Source organism: Fomitopsis serialis (assembly GCF_022376445.1).
Source record: "Fomitopsis serialis strain Sig1Antser10 chromosome Unknown B0H18scaffold_4, whole genome shotgun sequence".
Classification (NCBI taxonomy): domain Eukaryota; kingdom Fungi; phylum Basidiomycota; class Agaricomycetes; order Polyporales; family Fomitopsidaceae; genus Fomitopsis; species Fomitopsis serialis.
Genome location: NW_025954964.1, coordinates 127,888 through 149,281, shown reverse-complemented (window position 1 = coordinate 149,281; position 21,394 = coordinate 127,888). Strand labels below are relative to the sequence as shown.

General features: G+C 56.7%; 7 protein-coding genes across 7 annotated transcripts; 4 read left to right on the top strand and 3 right to left on the bottom strand.

Moving 5' to 3' along the window:
- Positions 1 to 105: 105 nt before the first annotated feature.
- On the top strand, positions 106 to 4,649 carry B0H18DRAFT_975337 (uncharacterized protein). The gene is given in 8 exon segments (XM_048044062.1): positions 106 to 266; positions 327 to 770; positions 824 to 1,845; positions 1,898 to 1,925; positions 1,949 to 2,806; positions 2,858 to 4,106; positions 4,160 to 4,607; positions 4,623 to 4,649. The coding sequence occupies 7 exon segments, from the start codon at positions 240 to 242 to the stop codon at positions 4,246 to 4,248; spliced, it is 3,717 nt and encodes a 1,238-aa protein (XP_047898957.1). The 5' UTR covers positions 106 to 239; the 3' UTR covers positions 4,249 to 4,607; positions 4,623 to 4,649.
- A 295-nt stretch (positions 4,650 to 4,944) lies between these two features.
- Positions 4,945 to 7,613, top strand: B0H18DRAFT_975329 (endoplasmic oxidoreductin). The gene is made up of 12 exons (XM_048044061.1): positions 4,945 to 5,135; positions 5,186 to 5,302; positions 5,606 to 5,689; positions 5,804 to 5,869; positions 5,931 to 5,994; positions 6,059 to 6,327; positions 6,388 to 6,652; positions 6,704 to 6,857; positions 6,914 to 7,097; positions 7,178 to 7,241; positions 7,262 to 7,307; positions 7,338 to 7,613. The coding sequence occupies exons 1-12, from the start codon at positions 4,971 to 4,973 to the stop codon at positions 7,387 to 7,389; spliced, it is 1,530 nt and encodes a 509-aa protein (XP_047898956.1). The 5' UTR covers positions 4,945 to 4,970; the 3' UTR covers positions 7,390 to 7,613.
- A 62-nt stretch (positions 7,614 to 7,675) lies between these two features.
- On the top strand, positions 7,676 to 10,206 carry B0H18DRAFT_975328 (uncharacterized protein). The gene is made up of 6 exons (XM_048044060.1): positions 7,676 to 8,270; positions 8,320 to 8,471; positions 8,526 to 8,958; positions 9,009 to 9,106; positions 9,155 to 9,232; positions 9,281 to 10,206. Exons 1-6 carry the CDS (start codon positions 7,941 to 7,943, stop codon positions 9,828 to 9,830), a joined length of 1,641 nt encoding a protein of 546 aa, XP_047898955.1. The 5' UTR covers positions 7,676 to 7,940; the 3' UTR covers positions 9,831 to 10,206.
- Positions 10,207 to 10,504: 298 nt separating this feature from the next.
- B0H18DRAFT_410243 (uncharacterized protein) lies at positions 10,505 to 11,524 on the bottom strand. Its single transcript, XM_048037959.1, has 2 exons — positions 11,480 to 11,524; positions 10,505 to 11,406 (listed from the first exon to the last, which is right to left on the bottom strand). Exon 2 carries the CDS (start codon positions 11,218 to 11,220, stop codon positions 10,618 to 10,620), a length of 603 nt encoding a protein of 200 aa, XP_047898954.1. The 5' UTR covers positions 11,221 to 11,406; positions 11,480 to 11,524; the 3' UTR covers positions 10,505 to 10,617.
- Positions 11,525 to 11,564: 40 nt separating this feature from the next.
- B0H18DRAFT_410231 (uncharacterized protein) lies at positions 11,565 to 12,095 on the bottom strand. Its single transcript, XM_048037958.1, has 2 exons — positions 12,082 to 12,095; positions 11,565 to 12,028 (listed from the first exon to the last, which is right to left on the bottom strand). The coding sequence occupies exon 2, from the start codon at positions 11,956 to 11,958 to the stop codon at positions 11,650 to 11,652; it is 309 nt and encodes a 102-aa protein (XP_047898953.1). The 5' UTR covers positions 11,959 to 12,028; positions 12,082 to 12,095; the 3' UTR covers positions 11,565 to 11,649.
- Positions 12,096 to 13,057: 962 nt separating this feature from the next.
- On the top strand, positions 13,058 to 15,397 carry B0H18DRAFT_869004 (Alpha/Beta hydrolase protein; the record flags this gene model as incomplete). The annotated part of the gene is made up of 7 exons (XM_048039983.1): positions 13,058 to 13,136; positions 13,188 to 13,336; positions 13,388 to 13,499; positions 13,551 to 14,562; positions 14,619 to 14,666; positions 14,716 to 15,085; positions 15,143 to 15,397. The coding sequence occupies 7 exons, from the start codon at positions 13,058 to 13,060 to the stop codon at positions 15,395 to 15,397; spliced, it is 2,025 nt and encodes a 674-aa protein (XP_047898952.1).
- Positions 15,398 to 15,580: 183 nt separating this feature from the next.
- Positions 15,581 to 21,172, bottom strand: B0H18DRAFT_975322 (transcription regulator). The gene is made up of 23 exons (XM_048044059.1): positions 20,876 to 21,172; positions 20,781 to 20,798; positions 20,600 to 20,726; positions 20,267 to 20,550; positions 19,623 to 20,204; positions 19,345 to 19,566; positions 19,262 to 19,300; positions 19,096 to 19,201; positions 19,005 to 19,043; positions 18,756 to 18,904; positions 18,593 to 18,699; positions 18,380 to 18,512; positions 18,204 to 18,329; positions 17,994 to 18,150; positions 17,803 to 17,932; positions 17,679 to 17,746; positions 17,433 to 17,641; positions 17,269 to 17,400; positions 17,183 to 17,215; positions 16,453 to 17,156; positions 16,341 to 16,398; positions 16,134 to 16,291; positions 15,581 to 16,082 (listed from the first exon to the last, which is right to left on the bottom strand). Exons 1-23 carry the CDS (start codon positions 21,068 to 21,070, stop codon positions 15,854 to 15,856), a joined length of 4,005 nt encoding a protein of 1,334 aa, XP_047898951.1. The 5' UTR covers positions 21,071 to 21,172; the 3' UTR covers positions 15,581 to 15,853.
- Between the last annotated feature and the right edge of the window lie 222 nt (positions 21,173 to 21,394).

Below are 21,394 nucleotides of genomic sequence, written 5' to 3'. Positions count from 1 at the left end.
GGGAGGAGCCCTGCCAGTGCATCGAATTTGACGCGGGGATGGGATGATACTCGGTTTACCTCCTTTGGAAGGTCGTTCCCACATTCGCATTGACGAGCCAGCAGCGTACCACGTAGACATTCCTCAACACAGAAACCCCCACCATCCTTAGCATTCGCTGCAACACGCATCCGCTGTGTTGCTAGGTTTTACCCGTCACAGGCTCTGTGCTCTTCGGACACCCGTTTAACTCCCTCGGCATGTCACTTTCGGCTGCAGACCTCCAGGTAAGACAGTTGCGCTGACCGACATCAAACGTGCGGAGCACTGAATGTCTGTCATTGCAGAAGAAACACGGCTTCGAAGCCCAGGATTCTACTCCTATTTCTCCTGGTTCTCCTCCCGGCGTACAGTCTAACGGTACTACTCTCGACACCGACTCCCAGGAGGCGTTCCCTTCGCTGGCTCCTTCCAGTGTTCCGAATGGGAATAGGGCTCCTGTCTCGGCCTGGAGTACTGCTGGTCCCCGCATCAGACCTGCCGTCGTTCAGAAGCAGCCTCTGTTTTCTGACTCCTTCAGTCTCTCGTCGGCTGAGATTGCTGCCGTGAGCAAGGATGGCAAGCCGACTTCTTCAGGAGAGGTGATGAAGCAGGTCATGTCGCAGTACAAGGTCAAGCTGGAGGCGTCCACCAACTCCCGGTCTCGTCAGACTACGTTCTTCCTAAAGTCTGAATCGCAGAAGGAGCTGGATAAGGCTAAGCGTGCTCTCCTCGCGCACCTCAGTCCTGTGGTGCGTAGTATCGCGACATTCATCTGAACATGCACCTCATGCGTATCCTCTAGGTGTCCTTGATTTTGACCGCTCCGGCTTCTACCATCCCGACTATCATTGGACCCAAAGGCGCTACGCTCAAGAAGATCCGCGACCAGACGGGTGTCCGAGTTGATATCCCGCGTCGCGATGTTCTCCCTGTATCTAACGGCAACGGCAGCGCGCACCCGGCCTCTGGTGTTACTTCCCCTGCTCCTCCAGGCGATGAGGAGGAAGAGGAAGAGCTCACGGTTCCGATCACGATCACTGGACCACAGCCCCTCGCTCAAGAAGCTGAGGCGTTGTTCAAGGAAATCATTGCCACGAAGCGTTCTCGTACTACGCAGCGCGTGCGCGATATCCCGGCCCATATTCTTCCCTTCCTGATCCCACGACGTGACACATTCGAGGAAGCTGCTAAGGGCGAAGAAATGCACCTCTCGCTCAACCCGGGTACTCGCGAGATCACCGTCTCCGGTGAACGCGATGCTGTCGGGCGTGTGGTAGACACTATTCGCAGTGCAATGGACTACTTCAAGACGGAGGTGACGCAGATCAAGTTGCCCATGCCTAAGCGTCAGCATAGGCTTCTCACCGGCAAGGGCGCCGAGGAGATCTTGGCCACGTCGAAATGCGTGGTCATCGTACCGAAAGCGGAAGAGCCGAGTGAGGAACTTATCATCTGGGGCAGGCCCCTCGAGTTGGGTAATGGTGTTCAGGCCGTCATGCAGAAGGCGAACTCGGCGTACATCCACGAGTTTCCTCTGCCTGGTCCCCACCCGGTGACTCGCCAGCTGCTAACCTACATCACGCGTGTCGAATATGCGCAGACGCTCAGCTCGCAGAACCCTGGCTGCTCGGTATACACGCCCCCGCTGTCCGCTCTGAATAAAGCAACGGTTCTCAACGTGGACATGGTCGGCGAGAAATCTGCAGTCGACACCGCTGTCAGCACGTTCTCTGCCTTGATTGGCAAGCTGTTCAGTGCTACCAAGGAAGTGCAGATCGACTGGCTCGTCCACCGAATCATCAACTCGCCGAAGAACGCTAAGAAGTAAGAGTTTCTGTTGTGCGTAAAAGCGTCTTCCTATTCATTTGAGCTCCAGGATCCGGGCATTCCACGATGCCCACAATGTCTTGGTCTTCTTCCCCCGGAGTCTGTGGAGGAGTCGCTGGTCTTATTGGTTTACGATCCTACGTCTCCGTCCGCCTCCCCCTCTCCTGTTGAGAAAGTCAAGAACCTGGAGGACGTCGAGAAGGAACTGCTGAAGATGGCAAAGGATGCTGCGGACGTCAAGACGCAAACGGTCACGGTCGAGAAGAAATGGCACGACGCTGTGGTTGGTAAGAACGGAACCACACTGAATGCCATCATCGGCGAGGACAAGACGCTGTCCATCAAGGTCGGCGCAGAGGCTGGCGACGCCTCCACCGGGGACGTGATCTTGGTCCGCGGTGCGAGCTCCGACGTCGATCGTGCGGTCAAGGAGATTCTCAAGATCGTCGAGGACGCCAAGAATGACGCATTGGTCAGCAGCTACTCGACGGAATTCGGTATTGGCCGCGAGTACGTGGGTCGGATCGTCGGCGCCCAAGGCGCTGGCGTAAACAAGCTGCGGGACACCCTCGGCGTCAAGATTGACTTCACGGACGATTCGGACGACAAGGAACAGGTCGTTGGCAAAAAGAAGAAGGCTGTTCAGCAGACGTCCCATGTCAAGATCACTGGGCGTAAGGAGAATGTCGAGGAGGCGAAGAAGAGGATTCTCACCCAAGTCGAGCGCCTTGCGGACGAGACCTCGGAGGTTCTCAAGATCTCCCACCAGTACCATTCTGGACTGATCGGTCAAAGTGGCAAGTATGTCATTCGTCTGGAGGAGAAGTACGGTGTCAGGATCATCTTCCCTCGCGAGGAGAGCGGCGAAGCCAGGACCAGGGAGCAGCTGAAGCCGGACGAGGTTCTCGTGAAGGGTGGCAGGAAGGGCGTCGCAGGCGCCAAGGCGGAGTTGCTTGACGTCAGTGGTTTGTTCACACTTTCTGGCTACGATAGACTGACATTGCATTAGGCTGTCGAGTTCGAGAAGGAGAGCAACAATGTCGTCACGTTCACTATCCCAGCTCGGTCTGTCGCTCGTGTGCTCGGTAGAGCCGGTGCCAGCATCAACGAGATCAAGGACACGACCGGGGCTCAGATTGACGTTGACAAGGCTGGCGACGACAAGGTTGCCAACATCACGATCCGCGGGACCAAGCAGGCCATCGCCGACGCGAAGACTGCCATTTTGACGATCTCCGACCAAGTCGGCGAGGAGACGACGGACGTTGTCAACGTCGAGAGCAGGTTCCACCGCTCGATCATCGGTGCCGGTGGGCAGGGCTTGAAGGAGCTCATCCTCCGCTGTGGTGGTCCTGCGGATTCGAAGGCCCAGGCCGGTCTCGTCCGCTTCCCGAGACAGGGTGAGCCAGGAGATGAAGTCCGCCTCCGTGGCGAGCCGAAGGTCGTCGCCAAGCTCAAGGTTGAGCTGGAGAAGATCGCTGCTACGCTCCGTGACCGAGTCACTCTCGGTGTAGAGGTCCCTGCTCCCCAGCACCGCGCCCTCATCGGCAGGGGCGGTCAGCATCTGAACGAGCTGCAGAACCGCCTGAACGTCCAAGTTCAGTTCCCTGGCTCGCGGTCCTACAACCAGGTCGGGGAGATGGAGAACGAGGCTGAGTTGGCCGCTGTAGACCATGCGAACTTGGTCAAGATTACCGGTCCTCGTGCTGCGTGCCAGAAGGCAGTCGAGGAACTGAAGGGGCAAGTCAAGCCTCCTGCGCCGGAGGCTGTCACCGCCACGGTCACGGTCCCGCTGAAGTATCATCATGCGGTGACGCAGCAGGGCAACTTCTTCCGCAACCTGAGGTCGTCTGGTGTCCAGGTCGAGCAGTCGGCCCTTCCTCACAACCCAGCTGTACCTCCGCACCCCGCACCCCAAGCGGATGCGACCGAGGCTCGTATCGACGACCCCGACGCTGAGAGCGCGTCCCCCGCCGTCCAGTGGCAGGTTGTTCTCAACTACCAGGACACCGAGGAGGGTGACTCCGAGTGGGTGTTCAAGGCGCGAGACCAGGCTAGCTTGGATCGCGCGTTGAAGCTGACCCAAGAGGCTATTGAACACGCCGAGAAAATGTCGCACGTCGGGTTCCTCACGCTCCCCGACCGTTCGTCCTTCCCGAGGATTGTCGGGTCGAAGGGTGCAAACGTTGCACGCCTCCGCATCGAGAGCGGTGCAGACATCACCGTGAGCCGCGAAGACAACACCATTGTTATCATCGGTAAGTCGCAGGTGACTGTGTTAAGTAGAACGATGCTGACGCTGCACTTTCAGGCTCCGAGACTGCCATCGAGACTGCCAAGGAGGCGATTCTGAAGATCGGCAGCACTAATAATCGCTCTCGGGGCCGTCGCGACGCATAAAATTCACACCTCGCTATGTTATTGCTTTGCGCTCATGCCTTAAGTCTCCGTGGGTTAATGTTGTTGGGTAGCGGAAGGTCAACCAAAGAAGTACACGTACAAGCTAGCTCTCGGATATATTGCACATCTCTCTGCATCGCTGCCTATGGCCTGATTGATGCTACTGTGGCAAGAATATAATCGTAACGACCTCAGGACAATCTGCGACGTGACGCGTGACGCACGGCGTTGTCGGCTCCTCACACCAGCAACTGCCCACACCCGAGTGTGACATCATCTTGAGAGATCACACAGTCTAAGCTTTGGATGGCAGTAACATAGTTCATGGAAACCAAACAACATCCTCACGGCGTAGTGCAAGCGCAGTCGCGGCAGTGTATCGACTTGGTATCGACGAGCTGTATTTGGGACACTGGCGCCTATGTGGATGTGTATTCGGAACTTGGCTGGCTGTTTCAACAAATATTTGCAGCAGATGTAGACATACAGCGGGAGTAGAGTAGCCTGGAGAGTACCTGGACGCTCTGGAGTCCACCGCCACTAAGACTGGAGGGTGTCGGGACCGTAGCGCAGGCAGAATGCGACGTGTCTGGACGAGCCTCGGGCAGTCCTCGGGCACTGCATACGTGTCCGCTTATTACAACGGGCGTCTCAAGTCGGCTATAACTCCGTCATCCTCGCATTTCTCCAAGTTTCAGCCACCGTCCCTTCCGCCGCACGCAATGTTACCTCGACATCTACTCGCCCTCTCATTTAGTCTCATATTTGAATCTCTTGCGTATGCATACACACCGTCTTCGTTTCTTTCGGAATCTCCGGTGCGGAAGCAACAGGTGCAGAATGTCCTGGAGCACGAGCCGGTAACAGAGGCAGTTTGCGAGCGCCATGTATGCCTTGTTCCTCCTGCGCCGTGAGACGTCTGTTGATACGATTGAAGCTTACAGGTCCTATAGAGACTACACTGTGTGACTACGAGACGATTGAGAGCGTCAACGACGAGCTCTTCAATCAGTTGCACGCACTGGTAGAAACGCCGTTCTTCAAGTATTTCCGCGTATGTCACATTCCAGCTAGGTCCATATTGTCGGCCCCCCCCCCCCCCCCCCTTTCAAACACACATAGGCGGAGTGCAGCGAGTCTGATATGGGATCACGCCGGACGCAGTGGACTTCGACGGCCAGGCTGAGCCAGCTGCAACCTTGGCTATGGCGGCCCAGGTTGAGCGGCACAGTGTCCGGATCACTGACTGCCAGCGTCCGACGACCTCCGCTCCTATACGCACTTTTTATGGGGGGCCCAACGATGTGGACTTACTTGTCAGTCTCCATGTTTCGACCTCTGATATGGTTGCTGCTAGGTCGACCTTTACCGCGACTGTCCATATTGGGAGGAGAATGGTTTCTGTGCCAATAGAGAATGTGGTATTACTACAGTAGACGAGGTGAGCAAGTCCGGTGTGGATGCGGCTTATGTGCACCCAAGCATCTTCTGGTGCATGCACATTAGCCGTCGTCCACATGCAATTCACATATTTTCATTTGCTAACCCAGTGCAGAGTGAGATACCGGAGAAATGGCGAGCAGCCGCTCTTAGTAAACTCGAGAAGCCTTCGAAAGGCGAGGTTCGTCGTGGTCTCCTTGACTTGGCCGGACTTCACGCTCACCGGTTTGACCTGCCAACAGGTAATCCGACTTCCTGGCTGTTACTACCGCGACTCCGACTACTGCTTCCTCGATGATCCCTTGGGTATGTATCACTCATTCTTATTGAGCGTATGAACACCGTTTGACTGCGTCTGATATCATTCTAGATGGTGATTACGTTGACCTCACGCTGAATCCCGAGCGTTTCACGGGCTACATTGGGCCTTCTGCACATCGCGTTTGGTCCGCAATCTACTCCGAGAACTGCTTCGGTCTGTCGCAGCATGCTGTGTTGAATGAACCGGTGCCAGACATCGTGCGAGCGGATGGGGAGTGTCTCGAACAGCGTGTCTACTACAAGATCATCTCAGGTCTTCACACCAGTATCTCGACGCACATCTGCCATGATATGATGGACCAGACTACCGGCCAATGGGTACGTCCTCTGACGATATGCAGTACTGTAGCTGCCGAGCACTCACATCAACGTTCGTAGGGTCCGGATCTCCAGTGCTTCATCAATCGCGTAGCGGCGTACCCCGAACGGCTCCAATATCTGTACTTTGACGTCGTACTGCTCCTGCGCGCAGTAGCGCGTCTCGGGCCATACCTGTCTGCGTACGATTACTGTGGCACCGATGACCACGAGAAGGGCGTGCATCTCGAGACGCACGAGAGGCTCGAACGGGTGATCGACGTCGCGACTGCGGTCGGCAAGTTCGACGAGACGGTACTCTTCCGGGGGGAGAACGCGAATGTGCGTGTACCCGCCTTCTTGATGTGCGAGCTGATCTGACTGGTGCGGTGTGCAGACGTTGAAGGAGAGTTCAAGGAGCACTTCCGCAACGTGACGCGGATCATGGACTGCGTCGGGTGCGACAAGTGCCGCCTCTGGGGCAAGGTGCAAACGACCGGTGTTGCTACCGCATTGAAGGTCCTCTTCGAGCTGGACGAGAAGGCGTTAGAGTGCGTGACGTTACTCCGTCCAATCACTAGCACAATTAACGGCACCCTATACGCAGTCCGTCGGCGAACCCGAACCTCCTCCAGCGCTCAGAAGTGGTGGCCCTCATCAACACCCTGCACCGCTTCTCAGAGAGCCTCGCGGCGGTGAACGACTTCCGCAAGCTATGGGCAGCGGCCGACGCGCAGGACGAAGAGCGCATGATCGAGGTGGCGGCGTCCGCCGCCGCTCAGCCTCCCAGGGTACGTCTCGTTGATCGGCTCTTCTCCCGTGGTTCGTGCGGTACTGACGTATCCCCTTCGTCTGGGCGGTGTTCTCACAGTCGCTCCACTCGCCCGTCGCCGGGAAGGACACGGCGCCGGACACACTCCTAGCCGATCTCTGGTGTGGCTGCAGGCGTGCAGAGACGGGACGGTCGGGTGTGTGCGCGGACTCGTGGAGGGGCTTGGGACGTGCTCGACCGCGTCGTGTCGCTGTTTAAGATGTCGGGGAAGGAACAGGGCCCGAGGAGCGACCTGTGAGAACGGTTGCTGAGCACATTGCGGGGTGACTACATCTGTAGCACGCGGGGCAGCTTCTGTCGCCGTGCACGCCTGTACTATGAATAGGGAACATACTATAATATGATAGCGCCTGTGTAATGGACTACATTTATGTCTATTTCGGGGACGGGCGCCCAAGGACGATCCTTCTTATGGCGGGCTGTGTCGGAATATGCAAATCACCAGGCACTGCCCGGGTCAGTGCGAGCGTGGTCATGTGCACGGTCAGCATGCGTTATGGGCAGTACTGTGCATTGCTGGCCTCCACAGCGAGGACGCATGGGAGGAAGGCAAGAGGAAGGGCAGCTGGAAATAAAGCGGGTATGAACTACAGCAGTTGCCGAGACGGGACGGGAGATGCGGACAATCATTGTGACACGGTGCCTGTGACAGGGGCGCCAGGAAAGGGAGGCGTGACGGAGATGGCGGGATGGGCGTGGGAGGGCAACGAGTCCGAGTCCGACGACCAACGCCCTTTCCCTCCCGCCATCCTCCATCCGTCCCGCTCGCTCGCTCGATGCCCTCCACCGCGCGCCGGTGACGATGATCATCCTCGACGACAGCGAAGATCCGTTTAATCCCGACAAGCTCCTCGCCGACGCCCGTTCTGTCCACCGCCCTGCAACCCCGACCCCTTCTCTCCCCTCCTACGAAATCTCCCAGTCCCAAGCCCAGGGTGTACAATGTCCTCCAGAGGAACTCGAGGCGCAGACGCAAGGGCAAGATCAAGAGCAAGAGCAGCCGCAGAGCGACAAGACATCGCGGACGTGGTGGCCAAAGAATGCCCATCGCCGTTTTCGCAGGGCACTTCTGTACGCTCTGGTAGTGTATTTCGTGATCACCGTCGCTATCGGTGTACCAATCATTGTGGTGGTACGTGGCCTACCCTACACCTCCAGCCCTGGTTCTCATGTGGCCACAGAAGCTTCGACATCGCGCCTCGGAGCACAGTCCATTCCCGACCAAAGGAAGCAGCAGCAGCCTGACTCTGATATCAGACGGCGTCCAGACACTCCCAAAGTCTCTCGCAGTGGGCTGCAACGCGTGGGCAGAGCATTCCGACTCGTCATCGACGTATGTCTTCGATTCCAACGTGATATTGGCGCTATCATTCATTTCTTGTCGTAGCCTACAGTACAGTGTGCCCCTCGACGGCCTTGTGTTCGTGCAGTCAAACGTGTCGTATCAAAGCGAGCCATCTGTCCTGCAAGACATCTCCGGAACGCTGTCTGTCGGTGTCAACGCCGATCCCCACGCAAAGGACGGCGTCGTCTCCGTCACCATGCAGTACTCGAGCCAGAGTCTGAAGGATCAGACGAGCGTATGTCTCATGAATGTCTCGAACAGCAGTGGACTGTATCTCTACGTGCCGTCAAACCTTTCGTCAAACGACTCGCTCGCGTTCAGCGTAACCTTCTTGTTCCCCCAAGGATCACCGTTGTACATCTCCGAGTTCGTCACGATGCTACCCCATTTCACCCAGTACTTCGAAAGTCTGTCGTACTGGGTAAAATTCGACAGAGTGACATTGGGCGGTCCTCAGTCGCAGGTTTCGGTGGTGGTGAGTGCCTTGTTCACCCCATACCTCGGAGACGCTCATGGCTCGTGCAGTCAATGGACGCTACGTCACTAGAGGTGAAGACGGCATTGGCAGGGATTCAGGGCAATTTCAATGTCACACAGTCTTTGGTTCTGGAAACCGTCTCTGCGTATGTGTATTGGCTTGTGTTTGTCGGCCAAAACTAATGTTCACTCAGCCCTATCGACGTAAACATTTCTCTTGTCAACCTTGGACAGGGAGACCCAACCTTCTTAGACGTGAGCACTGGGAATGCGTGAGTGCTTCTTTGATTTTCATCATTGCCTAAACTAATTCTGCGCAGTCCTCTAAATGCTAGCGTCTGTCTATTCCTCCCTCAGGATGCCGACCCGTCTAGGATGCCCAACTTCATGACGCATTTCGAGACCTTCAATGCACCTCTCACGGTGTTCGTCGATCACGCTCCCGAGTCTGCCCCTGGCATCCTCCGCCTTCGCGCAGAAAGTAGCGTAGGCCCGGCTCTCGTTGCCGTTGACAGCGCATACTCCGGCGTTTTCGATGTCACGACAACGTTTGCAGCCGCGGACGTATTTAGCAGCAACGTCAACAGCGTAGAGCAGCTTGCGCAGGTTGACCTCAGCTTTATGGACGGAAACGTGCCCACGACGGGTACGGCGACGACGAATGCCGACTCAGAGTTGGGCCGGACGAATGCCGACGTAGAGTTGGGCCGAACCTTGATGTTCGACACCATGCAATCATCCAGACTAACGGGGTGGGTAGGCGTGCCTCCAAGGCCATCCCTACCGCCGGGTCCAAAATCCTTCGGCAAGCAGGGTGGCATCGAGGTCATCTCAACACTGAGCCCTGCCGCGCTGTTGCTTGGTACATAGCCAGGCGCGTGCGCGGCCCATTCGCCGCCCCGTAACGGGCGTGCTGGTCGCGTGCGCGTGTGTCGTTTTCGCTGGGTCGATCGTCTGCTGGATGTGTCCCTCGTCGTGTAACATAGTGTAGTTTTAGCTTCGGACAGATGGGAAGGGACACGCCCGTCTTCTTGCTTCATCCAAGGCCTTCTCCGTTTGTGCGCTATGTACATGGCGGTCGGCCTATTCGTTCGTTCGCTGCTCATTCCCTCCGGCGTAATTTGCGGCTGCGTCATTGTGTCTACTACATCGTAACCTACTCACGCTCTCTAAAGTTCGTGGCTCGCATCATTGTTCGTCTATTGCAATCTCCATATACAGTTAATCACATGCAGTTGAAACACGCCGTGTTCTGTCCGATGATGTTGGTTGGGAGGTCGATGGGCTTTTGGTGAGTCGTCTCTGATCGTCAGTACTATGAAGTCGCGGCATGATACATATAGATTTGAACACTCTGGCATCAGCCAGATATGTGAAACAAAATGTCTGTATTGCGCTACTAACTGCAGATAAATACGAAGAGGCATACATCGTGACAGAGAACTTCAGGAACTCATGGTAGGATTCTTGCAAAGGCTTTCAGCGTATCCAACAGTTGTCTATCGTCTGCTGACAAGTTAGTAGTGATCGTCTCGCCAACAAACGGCAGTTCATCCACCCCGCATACCGCCCCGTCCTCGGGCAGCGTGCCGTTCTGGTAGTATGCCCTGATATGCTTCGCAGTGCATATGGAAGGCGCGGACGGCATGCAGTGACCTTACGAGTCCTGGACGAGTAAAGCGGAACGGGGGAAGCGGGCTGGCACGTCACACGTCTGGGCCTGAGGGCATATAGTGTCGTGCCTCTGCGACACGATGAGGAGGGGGCTCGATGTGTTCGCGACGAAGGGGACAGTGCAACGCCACCTCGGGCGGATTTTCACTCGGTGCACCACCGGAGGTTGTATGATCCCCACGGGAGCGAACCGCGGCGAGTCGGACGACATGTTACCGAGGTGTCGTCTGTATTTAGTCCTCGGGGTCATACGAGAGAGAATCATCATCGCTGCATGCGATGACAGAGAAAGCCGAGTTGGACCCGAGTTGGCCAGGTACTGGGTAGCAGTCGCATGACACGCTCGGGAAGAAGGATGCAGCGTAGTTCGCCAGTGATTTCTGGTCCCGGATGTCCGCAGCCACCAGGATTCCCGCCAAAGTAGATGGGGAGGTAGAGCAGGTTGAAGGTGAAGATGTCCAATGCTGCTTCGGTGAGCAGTGCCGGCCTTTGTGCATGGTAGACCAGGATCGGTGATTACCTGAGCATATCGCGTACACACGGTCCCGGATGAGGGCGGGCGAATACTCGTAAGGAGAGGCGGCATTTCTCGGGACCACCCTCATGGTAGAAATGGTAGAATGACGCCTCAACGGCATCAATATCGAAGAGATTGCTGCCCCATCGTCGAGTGTCGACGTATTCCTGCGCATCGCTATGCGCCATCAACGACTCGGCCGACCTTCTTGGGGCATATGGAGAGGAAGGATTGACCCAGCATGGCGCCGTAGCTCTGTATGTTTCCGTGTGAGCTATCGCATCCCGCGAAACTTAGACACTCGCGAGTCCCCTGTGATATAATTCACCTTGGGCATACCTGTTGCAACGCGAGCGCTGCTCGTGAACCTTCCCCCCATCCCAGCATTGTCGCCAGATGCGTTTCGGCTCCTCCTCATGATGTAGTTATTCATATACTGTTGCGCGACAAGCTGATCCCGTTCTCAGGCTTCCGCTACGGAACCGTCGGCGAGGCTGATCAGTCTTTGTCTGCTCGTAACCCGAGTAGTACTTGCGAAGCGCTGCGCCGACGGCGTGCTGGCCCGGTTCCACGCTGGTCGAAGCCCAGGACGTTATAGTCGGGATCGACGATGTCCGTGACATAATTGCCCCACCGGTTGACACTCGATGTTCCTGGCACTCCAAGTCCTCCTAAACCCAGGAGGATAGCCGGCAGCCCCTTGCACTTTCTGGGCTTCTGCGGCCAGGCCAGGAGTATCTGGAGCGCGATGGATGCTGTTCTGGTATCCTTCGAGTCGGACAAGTAGTCAAGAGGAAATTTCAGCATCGCCCATCGGATCCCATCGAAGCATGCCCATGCCCAATGTATATCTTCAGACGATACCAACTATGCATTACTTAGAAGAGCATAGGTTAGAAGAGCATAGCCTTCTATTGCAGTACCGCTCACCGTGTGCCAGACGGTCTCACTCGACGAAGCGGGGTCGCTGTTGTAGTACAGCAGGACACCGTACCGTGAATAGAGGGTACCCAGACCAAGTGTCGCTGTCAGAGACTCCAATACCATACGAACCATCGTCTTGAAGTGGCCTGGAATCGTGAGTTACACATATTTTTCTCAGAGGAGAGACAGAAGGACTGCGAGAGCAGATGCCTTCGTGTAAGGAACCGTTGTGTCAGAGGGTATGTTTTGCAGCGCTCGGCGCACGAAGTTGAGACACGGCCATAAAGACGCTCCTGAAACCACTGGCAGCCCGGCTGGGAGACGTCCATGGCATTGACCAACTTCCCTGAACACGACTTTCTGAGTTCTTCGGATTCAATATACGATAGGCTGTTAAAGTATCGAGCAAGGATGTCGTGGACAGTCCGGGTGCGTGTAGAGGTGCCAGCATGGTAGAATTAAAAACCAACGAGCAGTATAAGTTCCCGATCCTATCTGCATACGATCTCGCCGATCTAGAGCGCCGTGCCCAACTGGGGTCCTCAACGACCTGCAGCGGCGAGGATGGTCAATTCTTCTGCATGCCCATATCCGTCCTCGCTGCCTGCTCCGTGTTGCCAAATCTCCCAGAAATCCAAGCTTCACTAGTATGAGCGACACTGGCACGGGCTGTTTCCGATCAGTAGATCCCGATGCTATTACAGCGCCTCTAGTAAGGCGATGTATGGGCACCACGACCAAGTCTCTATTGACATCCTTCACTGCACCCACCCCTTGAGCGCATCTTCCATCTCGACTGGATCTCTTTCATAGTGCATTGAACCGACAAGCGATTGACCGAGATCTGCTCTTGCCACTGGTCTTACATCCAAGGCACTAATCCAGCGGCTTGTCTCAACTCTGGTATGTACGCCCGTCTGATCTATGTTCGGCGAAGCGTACACCCTCATAACCGCACAGTTCCAAGGCTACAGTGATTCAGATGGCTGAAACAGCGCGATATGGTACATGGCCGTCGCCCATCGAGGCACAGGACGTCTGTCATAAACCTGTGCGTCTGAGTAGCCGATCTGTTTAGTTCTTGGATTTACCATACTCCCAGTCAGATCCAGCCGACGACGTCTTTGTTGACCCAATTACAGGGACGGTGTACCACACAGAGGGGAGACCATCCGAAGGAGGACGCAATGCGATCGTGTTCACGGAGACAGGGCGCGAAGTAATGCGCAAGCATTGGGACGCGAGGAGCCGCGTGCATGAGGTAGGCGCAATGCTTAGCCTAGTTTCTGGCCATGCTCATACCACCAACTAGTATGGAGGCGCACCCGCGTCGGCCTATGATGGTATCGTATACTTCTCGAATGTACCGGACAACCGGGTATACGCTGTGGGCAGGTCAGAAGATCCCCAGCCGATCACACCTGGTACGTGTCTGTTTCTCTGTATCGCACTTTAACTTCAACGAACTGCTGCAGTCAACGACGCCCATAGATTCGCGAAGCTCGCGATCCACCCTACACACCCGCACCTCATAGTCGCCATCCTAGAGGACCACACAAAGTCAGCACCGACCCAAGTCGTCAACTCTGTAGTCCTCATCAACAGCCGCACGCAGACCGTCACCACTCTCGTCTCAGGCGCGGACTTCTACTCCGGTCCATCCTTCTCGCCGGATGGCACCCACATCGCCTGGGAACAATGGTCCAACCCGGACATGTCCTGGGAGGGCGGCCAGATCTACGTCGCGTCGGTCCTTGCCTCCGACAGCGCCCTCACGCTCAGCGACACCACGCTCGTCGGCGGGGTCGCAGGCGCCGTGAGCGCGACGTACCCGCTCTGGGCATCCAACGACGTGCTCATCTACACCTGCGACGAGTCCGGGTACCAGAACCCGTGGAAGTACACCGTCTCCGCGCGCACAGCCGCACCCGTGCTCGAGGAGCCCGTCGACGTCGACTTCAGCTTGCCACGATGGTATCTCGGCTGGGAGTTCAGCGCGCCGCTCGACCTCGACGCGGGCAAGGTGCTCTACGCCGCCGTGCGTGACGGCCGGAGCTATCTGTACGTCCTCAGCCTGGCTGACGGCGAGGCGGAGGAGCTCGAGTGCCCGTACGTGAACATACTGGTACTCAAGCGCGTGCGGGACAACGTCGTCGTGTTCAAGGCGGAAAGCGTGGACAAGCCCGAGGCCATCGTCCTGTGCACGCTGGACGAGGACTTGACACCGACGTTCAAGGAGCTGACGGGTGGGTTCGCGCTGCCGCTCTCGCCTTCCATGATCTCGGAGGCGAAGTCGTTCACGCTGAAGAACCCGGCGAACGATGGCCCGCTGCACGTGCTGTATTACCCTCCGACGAACTCAAACTACCAGGGCATCCAGGGCGAGAAGCCTCCGTGCATCGTGAACGCACATGGTGGGCCTACGACGCATGTGTCGCAAGGATTCAAGTGGGAAGTCCAATTCTTCACCAGCCGCGGCTTTGCATGGTGCGTGCCGTTCTGTCGTGTCTCGCGCTGTAGAGACGACGCTCATACCCATATAGGATAGACGTGAACTACAGCGGCAGCTGCGGCTTCGGCCGCGAATACATGTGAGTCCGCACGTTCCCGTGCAACATGCAATTGCTGAGTGCCACCCAGCGAGCGTCTCAACGGCCAATGGGGCGTGATCGACGTCCAAGACTGCATCCACGCCATGAAGTCGCTCTCCGCCGCACCGCACCCGCTCATTGACCGCCGGCGCAGCATCATCCGCGGCCGCTCCGCCGGCGGGTACCTCGCGCTCTCCGCGTGCTGCCACCCGAAGGAGCGCAAGACGTTCGCGGCCGCGACGGCGATGTACGGCGCGGCGGACATGCGTGGGCTCGTGAAGGGCATGCACAAGTTCCAGCTGCACCACGTGCAGAGGCTCGTGGGTGGCTCGCCAGAGGAGATCCCGCAGGTGTATAAGGAGCGGAGCCCGCTGCATAACCTCGGGAACGTTGGCAAGCTCGGCTTTCCGCCATTGCTCGTACGTCGTTTTGAGTATTTCACCTTCCGCTTTATGTCTGACTGCTCTGGTGAACAGATCATGCAAGGCAGCGCGGATCCCATCGTGCCTGCCTCGCAGGCGCAGGCGATGGTCGAAGCCGTCAAGACGCAAGGGGGTCGAGTGGAGTATAGACTGTTCGAGGGCGAGTTGCACGGCTGGCGGAAGACCAAGACTATCGAGTTGGCGATCGAGCAGGAGCTGGCGTTCTACCAAGAAGTGCTGGGCTTGAGCAATATCGACGACGAGCTGGAGGAAGGCTTGCCTCTGTACAGTGCGAACCGCCTCGACTAACAGTAGTGTAAGAGCAGACGAATGTACGTGGCACCCGCAGCTTGTACGATTGTTGACGGTCTCTTTTCACGTGAGCCTCAGTACCAGTATGTCTTAGATGTCTCAGTGTTGTAGACGTCGATGATGCAAACCCGATTCACTCAGGGACTATAGTATGTTATGTTTGCTGGGGCACAATGAGTAATATGTTTCGAAAAGCAGATTCAATGTTTCGAGTGAGGTATGCGTGTTGTACAGATTGACGGGACGTAGCTATGGGCTATACCAACGACACAGGGACACCAGGTGAACAGCAGCATCAACGAGAAAAACTGAGAGCACGGGCTATAATAATACAGTACAGTGGAGCATAATAGAGAGAATGTAATGTGAGGGGCGTGTAAGCTAAAAGTACGAGGATCAGTGGTCCTGGAAGCAGCGGCAGAGGAGTATGGGGCCAGAACGTCCAGCACCTCGTCATCGATACTTGCTGTTCGCAAGCGATGTCGTTGTTGAGGTTGATGGGATGGAGGATCCACCATTCCGAGAAACAGTGGTAGACCCTGAGCTCAACCGCGGCTTCTTGGTTGCACTGGGCCCATCGCTTGACGACGCGCGCGGTGCGCCCTCCTTCATGACCATCTTGGCATGGATCTCCTCTAGCTTCGCCGCTTTCACCTTCTTGGGCCAGAAAAGTGTCACGAAGCTATACACAGTTTGAGCCGGATGTCAGAATCGGCGAGAACCTGACACTCACGTCCACAGATGTCTACGCCATCTATCGCGGTCTTCACCAGCTGATTGCTTTTGGGCGAGAACCGACTCTATTCGCTTGCCGATAGCAGCTAATGACTCCTTGAGAATGGTAACCTTCTCGTCCCGTGGCATATCGCCGCCTGAGAGCTTCAAGTTTTTCTACATGGAGCAGTCAGCACGGCAGCGAAACGAAGGCCACTAGACGCACCAGTTGCTTCTTTACGGGTCGCAACTCTTCCTTCGTCGCTTGCTCGTCCATGGACGGGCTGCACACGGCCAATCAGCGTGGGTCCTGATGCGACAGGTCGAAGACAGCTCACCATTCGTCAGAGGAGGAAGAATCCGTGAAGGTCGGTGTTGGACGCCGCTTCCGTCTCTTCGTGCTTCCCTCATCGACAGAGGCAACAGCTTCGCTCTCTGCCCTCCGCTTCAGACCATTCGAGTACGACGTCGAAGCAATGGGTGGCGGCGGCGACGCGGACATGCCGAGTGACGCGCCTTTGCGATGCAGCGTCGTAGTGATCGCCTTGATCTTCTCGTCGTGCTCGCGCAGCTGGCTGAGCAGGTAGTCTCCTCGTCGTACAAGGTGGATGGCATTGGGAATAGGCTTGGTGGAAGAGTCCTCACCCTTCTTTCCCTCCTCCAGGAAGAACTTGCCGTCGAGGCCCAGTCTAGGATCCTTAGCCATGGCCTCCCAGTTGCCGAAACCATATTGGTATGCACCGACTAGGAGCATGGAGTCCTCCTGAGGTCCCCACCGACCCGACCAGTTGAGCGTCGGACGGATGTTGTCCACTGGTATCTGCCACAGGTACACATCTGGGACGTCCTTGAGATAGTCGTACAGGATGCGCAACTCGCGGTGCCTTGAGAGGACCGTCTCCGCGTTGATATTGCCGACATTCTTGTACGATACTAGCACCGCCTTGCTCTTCTGTGCGTTCGTCAAAGTCTCGCCTGCGGCCATGCGCGTCCGCTTCTCGGCGTTGCTCTCGTCGACAGCCCGAGCACAGAGTTCGACGATCTCGTCGGAAGTGTCCATGATCATACCGGGTTCTTGTCCTGGAGCTTAGCCTCGGTGACCTGGACAGAGGTGCATTAGAAGGGAGACCTATTGCAACGATATTGCGACCTACAATGACGTCGTACCGCTGCCGGATGTCACCCCACCGTTGCAGACTTCGGATGAGCACACGAACGTCGCGCTCCTTGAGCTCGAGAGCCTTCTGGCTCGCAGACTTGCGCTGAGGAACAGGATGTTTCGGCTTCTTAGGAGGGGGTTGGAAGACGTGTGGTCGACATCCATGCCCTCATACGAGACTTGGGCATGTGATCGTTTCCGATCCTTCGTCTCCTCGGCAGCGAGCTCCTCTGCTCTCCGCTGGTCCTCATCACGTTCGAACTCCTGCCGGGCGTCCAAGGGAATGATGTCTTCCCAGTTCATGTCGTTCTTGACGTCGCTGACGTTGGCGAACTGTGCCAAGAAGCCCTCGCCACCGAGGGATGCGCCTTCGCGTCGCTGTAACAGTCTCGTGAGCTTCGGCACGGTTCAGGATGTCGTCTAGGTCCATCTCGTCGAGTTTCTTCGACTGGTCAGTGTCATCCTTGTCGAAGCTTGAGGGCGGGATGCCGGTCAAACAAGTAGGCGATCCAAACAAAAGCATGCTTACATCTTCTGCGCGCCGTACTTGAGCACAGCATGGAGCTCGTCCTTGCTCAAGTCGTTGGGCTTCGAAGGCTCCTTGGCCGCCGTCGCCTTCGAGCTAAGGTGCGCTTGCGACGTGTCCATCTGATTGATGACTGCGCGACAAGGTGGCGTCATGACCAGCCCGCTGCCGCGTTGTGTGAAGAGCAAACTTACTGGCATACTCCAGCACCATCTTCTTCTTGGCACGCTCCAACATGTCCTCCTCCATAGTGTCCTTGCTCACGAACCGGTACACGCTGACGTGCGACTTCTGGCCGATGCGGTGTGCCCGCGCCATGGCCTGCAGGTCGTTCTGCGGGTTCCAGTCGCTCTGGACGGGGCATTAGCCGCATGCTCCGGCGCGGAGAGTAAGAAGTTACCCACGTCGAAAATGATCACCGTGTCGGCGGTCTCGAGATTGATACCCAGACCTCCTGCGCGTGTCGAGAGCAGGAACGCGAAGTCATTCGAGCCCGGCGCGTTGAAGTGCGCAATGGCCTTCTTGCGGAGCTCGGAGGAGATCATGCCGTCGAGTCGTTGGTGCGGATATTTTCGCATACCATATAGTCACTGAGGATATCCAGCATTCGGACCATCTGGCTGAAGATGAGGACACGGTGCCCGTCTTGCCGCAGACGAGCCAAGTTGTCCAACAGTACCATCTTTCCGCTGCTCATGACCAAGCCTTCATGTCTCTTCGTCATTGTCAGTCTTGTCTCGGCGCCGTCAATAGGTACGGGTGGTTAGCCGCCTTCTTCAACTCCATCACTGACGAGTGCGTTAGATACACGTGGTGAGGTTCTATATGGTAGCACTCACCGATATTGAGCAAGCTGATGTTGCTATTGCCATTAGCACTCTTGACCAGACCTTGGAAGTTCTGCGCGCACACCGTCACACAACGCCACTAAACGTAACAGACAAGAATGAACCAACCTTCGTCAAGATGTTCTTGTAGAAGTGCGTCTGGAGACCGCTCATCTCGACACGGAGGATGCGCTCGCTCTTCGAAGGCATTGACGTGAGGACATCACGCTTCAGCCGCCGAAGCATCAGCGACTCCAGCTGTTGTGCAGTTCCTTGATCTTCTCTTCATGGTCGGCATCCGCAGGTCGAACTCGTTCGTAAGTTGGACTGCACCGCATATCAGCGCATCGCCCAAGACCCTGAGCTATGAGCACTTACACTTCTCCGGCATGAGGAAATGCATCAGCGACAGCAGCTCTGCGGACGCAGGCGTCAGCGCCCGCCCTCTAACGTCAGGCAAACCTCGCACCTTTCACGTTGTTTTGCAGCGGAGTGCCCGTGATGAGCAGCTTAGACGCGCCGAGAACGCCCTCATGCCTCGTAAAGCTGCTTTCGGAGTTCTTCAGTCGGTGTGCCTTGCTTGAGCGATCAGCGTGCGTCCCCTACCCCCTACCTCGAAACGGTACGTCACATACCTCATCGACAGCAAGGGACTGCCATTTGATATCGCCGAGCTCTTCGAATCACGCAACGTGATTTCGTAGGTCGTCAGAAGCACGTTCATCTTGAGCTTCTTGTTCGAGGAGCCGAACTCATACTTCCTGATGACATCCCGAGCCAGGGCAGTACCAGTGTACTTGATGACGTTCAGGTCGGGTGCCCAGGTCGCAAACTGCTGCTCCCAAGCCGTGATCGTCGACAGCGGAACGATGACCAGGAACGGGCCATATTGCCGCAGTTCGTGGAACAGGTATGACAAGAACGCCACTGTCTGTACCGTCTGCGGGCGAAGACTAGGTATAGAGTTCGATCGGAAATGATGAGGATGATACGCACCTTGCCCAGACCCATCTCGTCAGCCAAGATGCCGTTCTCGCCCTTACTCCAGAGGTAAGCGAGCCAGTTCAAGCCGGTGAGCTGGAAGTCCTTGAGTTCACCGCCTGTCACTGTCAAATACTCGGGGTCCTCTTTGATCTTCTGGAAGGTTGGCCTTGCATGTCGCGGATAGCTGACGCTCTTGTACGGGAACTTCGCTTCCGCCTCGCGCTTCCTAAACGCCTCGAGTTGGTCCTTTGCGATCGGCCGAATCTCCTCGAGCGGCTCCCAGGTGCAGTGGTCGTAGTTAAGATTCGTCCACTTGCAGAAGTACTCGACCCCGCCAGTGCTCGTCTCCCGCTGGGCGACGATCCGGTCAACGATCTTGTATGTCTCCAACTCCTCCTTCTCGCGCTCCTTGGCGAGCAAGAGCCCTTCCTTGTCCTCGCGAGAAGTCTCGGGCGACGTAAGGCGCTCCTGATACAACTTACATGCTTTCATATAGTTGTCTACTCGCTTGATGCCCTTGTATCTCTTCAGGAACTCGTAGACTTCATCGGTGTTATGCAAATGTGAGAAGTTCTTCCACTTTATGTGGAAGCGCTGTACAGCGAGGCGGGCTGATCAGACGTGCGACGCGGAAGAGAAATGCATATGGTGCTCACGATGTTGCGCGTCCAATCATCCTCAGGATCATCTTCATGGCCCTCGTCTCGACAATGTCCCAAAACGGCCTCAATTTCATCGTGTGGCTCATTGACAGCCTCGACGTACGTCCCTTCGGGAACGTCCTCGTCAAACTGCTCGAAGTCCTGGACGTCGTCCACATAGTTGGGGACTCTGCCACCTCTGCTAGACACGCGAATCTCGGATGTCTTAGCCTTCTTTTTCTTCTTCGACTTTGAGCCATAGTCGGAATCAGAGTCAGACCCAGAATGCCGAGTTGGCACTGGTGGAGTGTCACAATGATGGATGTGAAGACCATGCACGCAACTCACCCTTTGGCTTCGGCCTCGACGGAGCTTTCTTCTTCGGAGCCTTCTTCTTGGACGCACCATACTCCTCGTCCGCGTACGACGCGTCCTCCTCCTCGTCCTCAGGTTCAGGTTCGTCATCTTCGTAACCCTATCATGTCTGTGAGGACAAATATGGAAGGATGACACCAAGGCCGAGACATACCGACTCCTCGTCCTTGATCTGACGCGCATATATCCAACGCGCATACACCCATGGTCTATCAATACAGCCCTACAGATCGCCACTCTATCACTCACCGCTCGGTTCTTCATATATGATGAATTGTGGCCATTGGTCTTGGCGATGGGCTGGGTCTCCTCCTCATCGACCTCTTCACCCTCGGCATCGGCGTCGGGGTCCTTCTTGATGTCGACGTCGACATCGGAGTCAAGCTGCATGGAGTCGTCGCTGTCCGAGCTGCCGCCGAAGGGGGAGCGGGAGGTCGACTGCATGGGGGGTCGTCGTCACCGGGCGGCGACATGGATGATTCGTAGTTCTGTGCGAGGGAATTCAGGGTGGGCAGCGGGGAGGACGAGGGGGGCGGGGTGGGGGGTGGGAAGAGGCCCGGCGATGGCGTTGACAAGGTCTTTCACGAGCGCCAGAGCGGCCAGCCCAGCTCGGACAGGGTTCGCACGCGTGCGCCGGAGGTGGCCATCGCAGGGCTCGTCACTGGGCAGCGTGCCCAACTCCGCCGCTCGCCACGCATCTTATCTCCCCCTCGCACACCGGCCCCTCTTCTGCAGCCCGCTGCACCCACCACCCCTCCGCGGCCCCAG

Bases quoted from the DNA above. Each gene is read 5' to 3' on its own strand.
- B0H18DRAFT_975337 (XM_048044062.1), top strand. From the start codon at position 240: ATGTCACTTTCGGCTGCAGACCTCCAG. The intron at 267-326 runs GTAAGACAGTTG...CTGTCATTGCAG, and splicing joins TTTCGGCTGCAGACCTCCAG to AAGAAACACGGCTTCGAAGC. The intron at 2,807-2,857 runs GTCAGTGGTTTG...ACATTGCATTAG, and splicing joins CCAAGGCGGAGTTGCTTGAC to GCTGTCGAGTTCGAGAAGGA.
- B0H18DRAFT_975328 (XM_048044060.1), top strand. From the start codon at position 7,941: ATGATCATCCTCGACGACAGCGAAGATCCGTTTAATCCCGACAAGCTC. The intron at 8,271-8,319 runs GTACGTGGCCTA...ATGTGGCCACAG, and splicing joins GTGTACCAATCATTGTGGTG to AAGCTTCGACATCGCGCCTC. The intron at 8,472-8,525 runs GTATGTCTTCGA...TTCTTGTCGTAG, and splicing joins CATTCCGACTCGTCATCGAC to CCTACAGTACAGTGTGCCCC.
- B0H18DRAFT_975322 (XM_048044059.1), bottom strand. From the start codon at position 21,070: ATGCAGTCGACCTCCCGCTCCCCCTTCGGCGGCAGCTCGGACAGCGAC. The intron at 17,933-17,993 runs GTAAGTTTGCTC...CTTGTCGCGCAG, and splicing joins GATGGTGCTGGAGTATGCCA to TCATCAATCAGATGGACACG. The intron at 17,401-17,432 runs GTCGACCACACG...CCCCCTCCTAAG, and splicing joins TCTCGTATGAGGGCATGGAT to AAGCCGAAACATCCTGTTCC.
- B0H18DRAFT_410231 (XM_048037958.1), bottom strand. From the start codon at position 11,958: ATGCTGAAATTTCCTCTTGACTACTTGTCCGACTCGAAGGATACCAGA.
- B0H18DRAFT_410243 (XM_048037959.1), bottom strand. From the start codon at position 11,220: ATGCCGCCTCTCCTTACGAGTATTCGCCCGCCCTCATCCGGGACCGTG.
- B0H18DRAFT_975329 (XM_048044061.1), top strand. From the start codon at position 4,971: ATGTTACCTCGACATCTACTCGCCCTCTCATTTAGTCTCATATTTGAA. The intron at 5,870-5,930 runs GTTCGTCGTGGT...ACCTGCCAACAG, and splicing joins AGAAGCCTTCGAAAGGCGAG to GTAATCCGACTTCCTGGCTG. The intron at 6,328-6,387 runs GTACGTCCTCTG...CAACGTTCGTAG, and splicing joins ACCAGACTACCGGCCAATGG to GGTCCGGATCTCCAGTGCTT.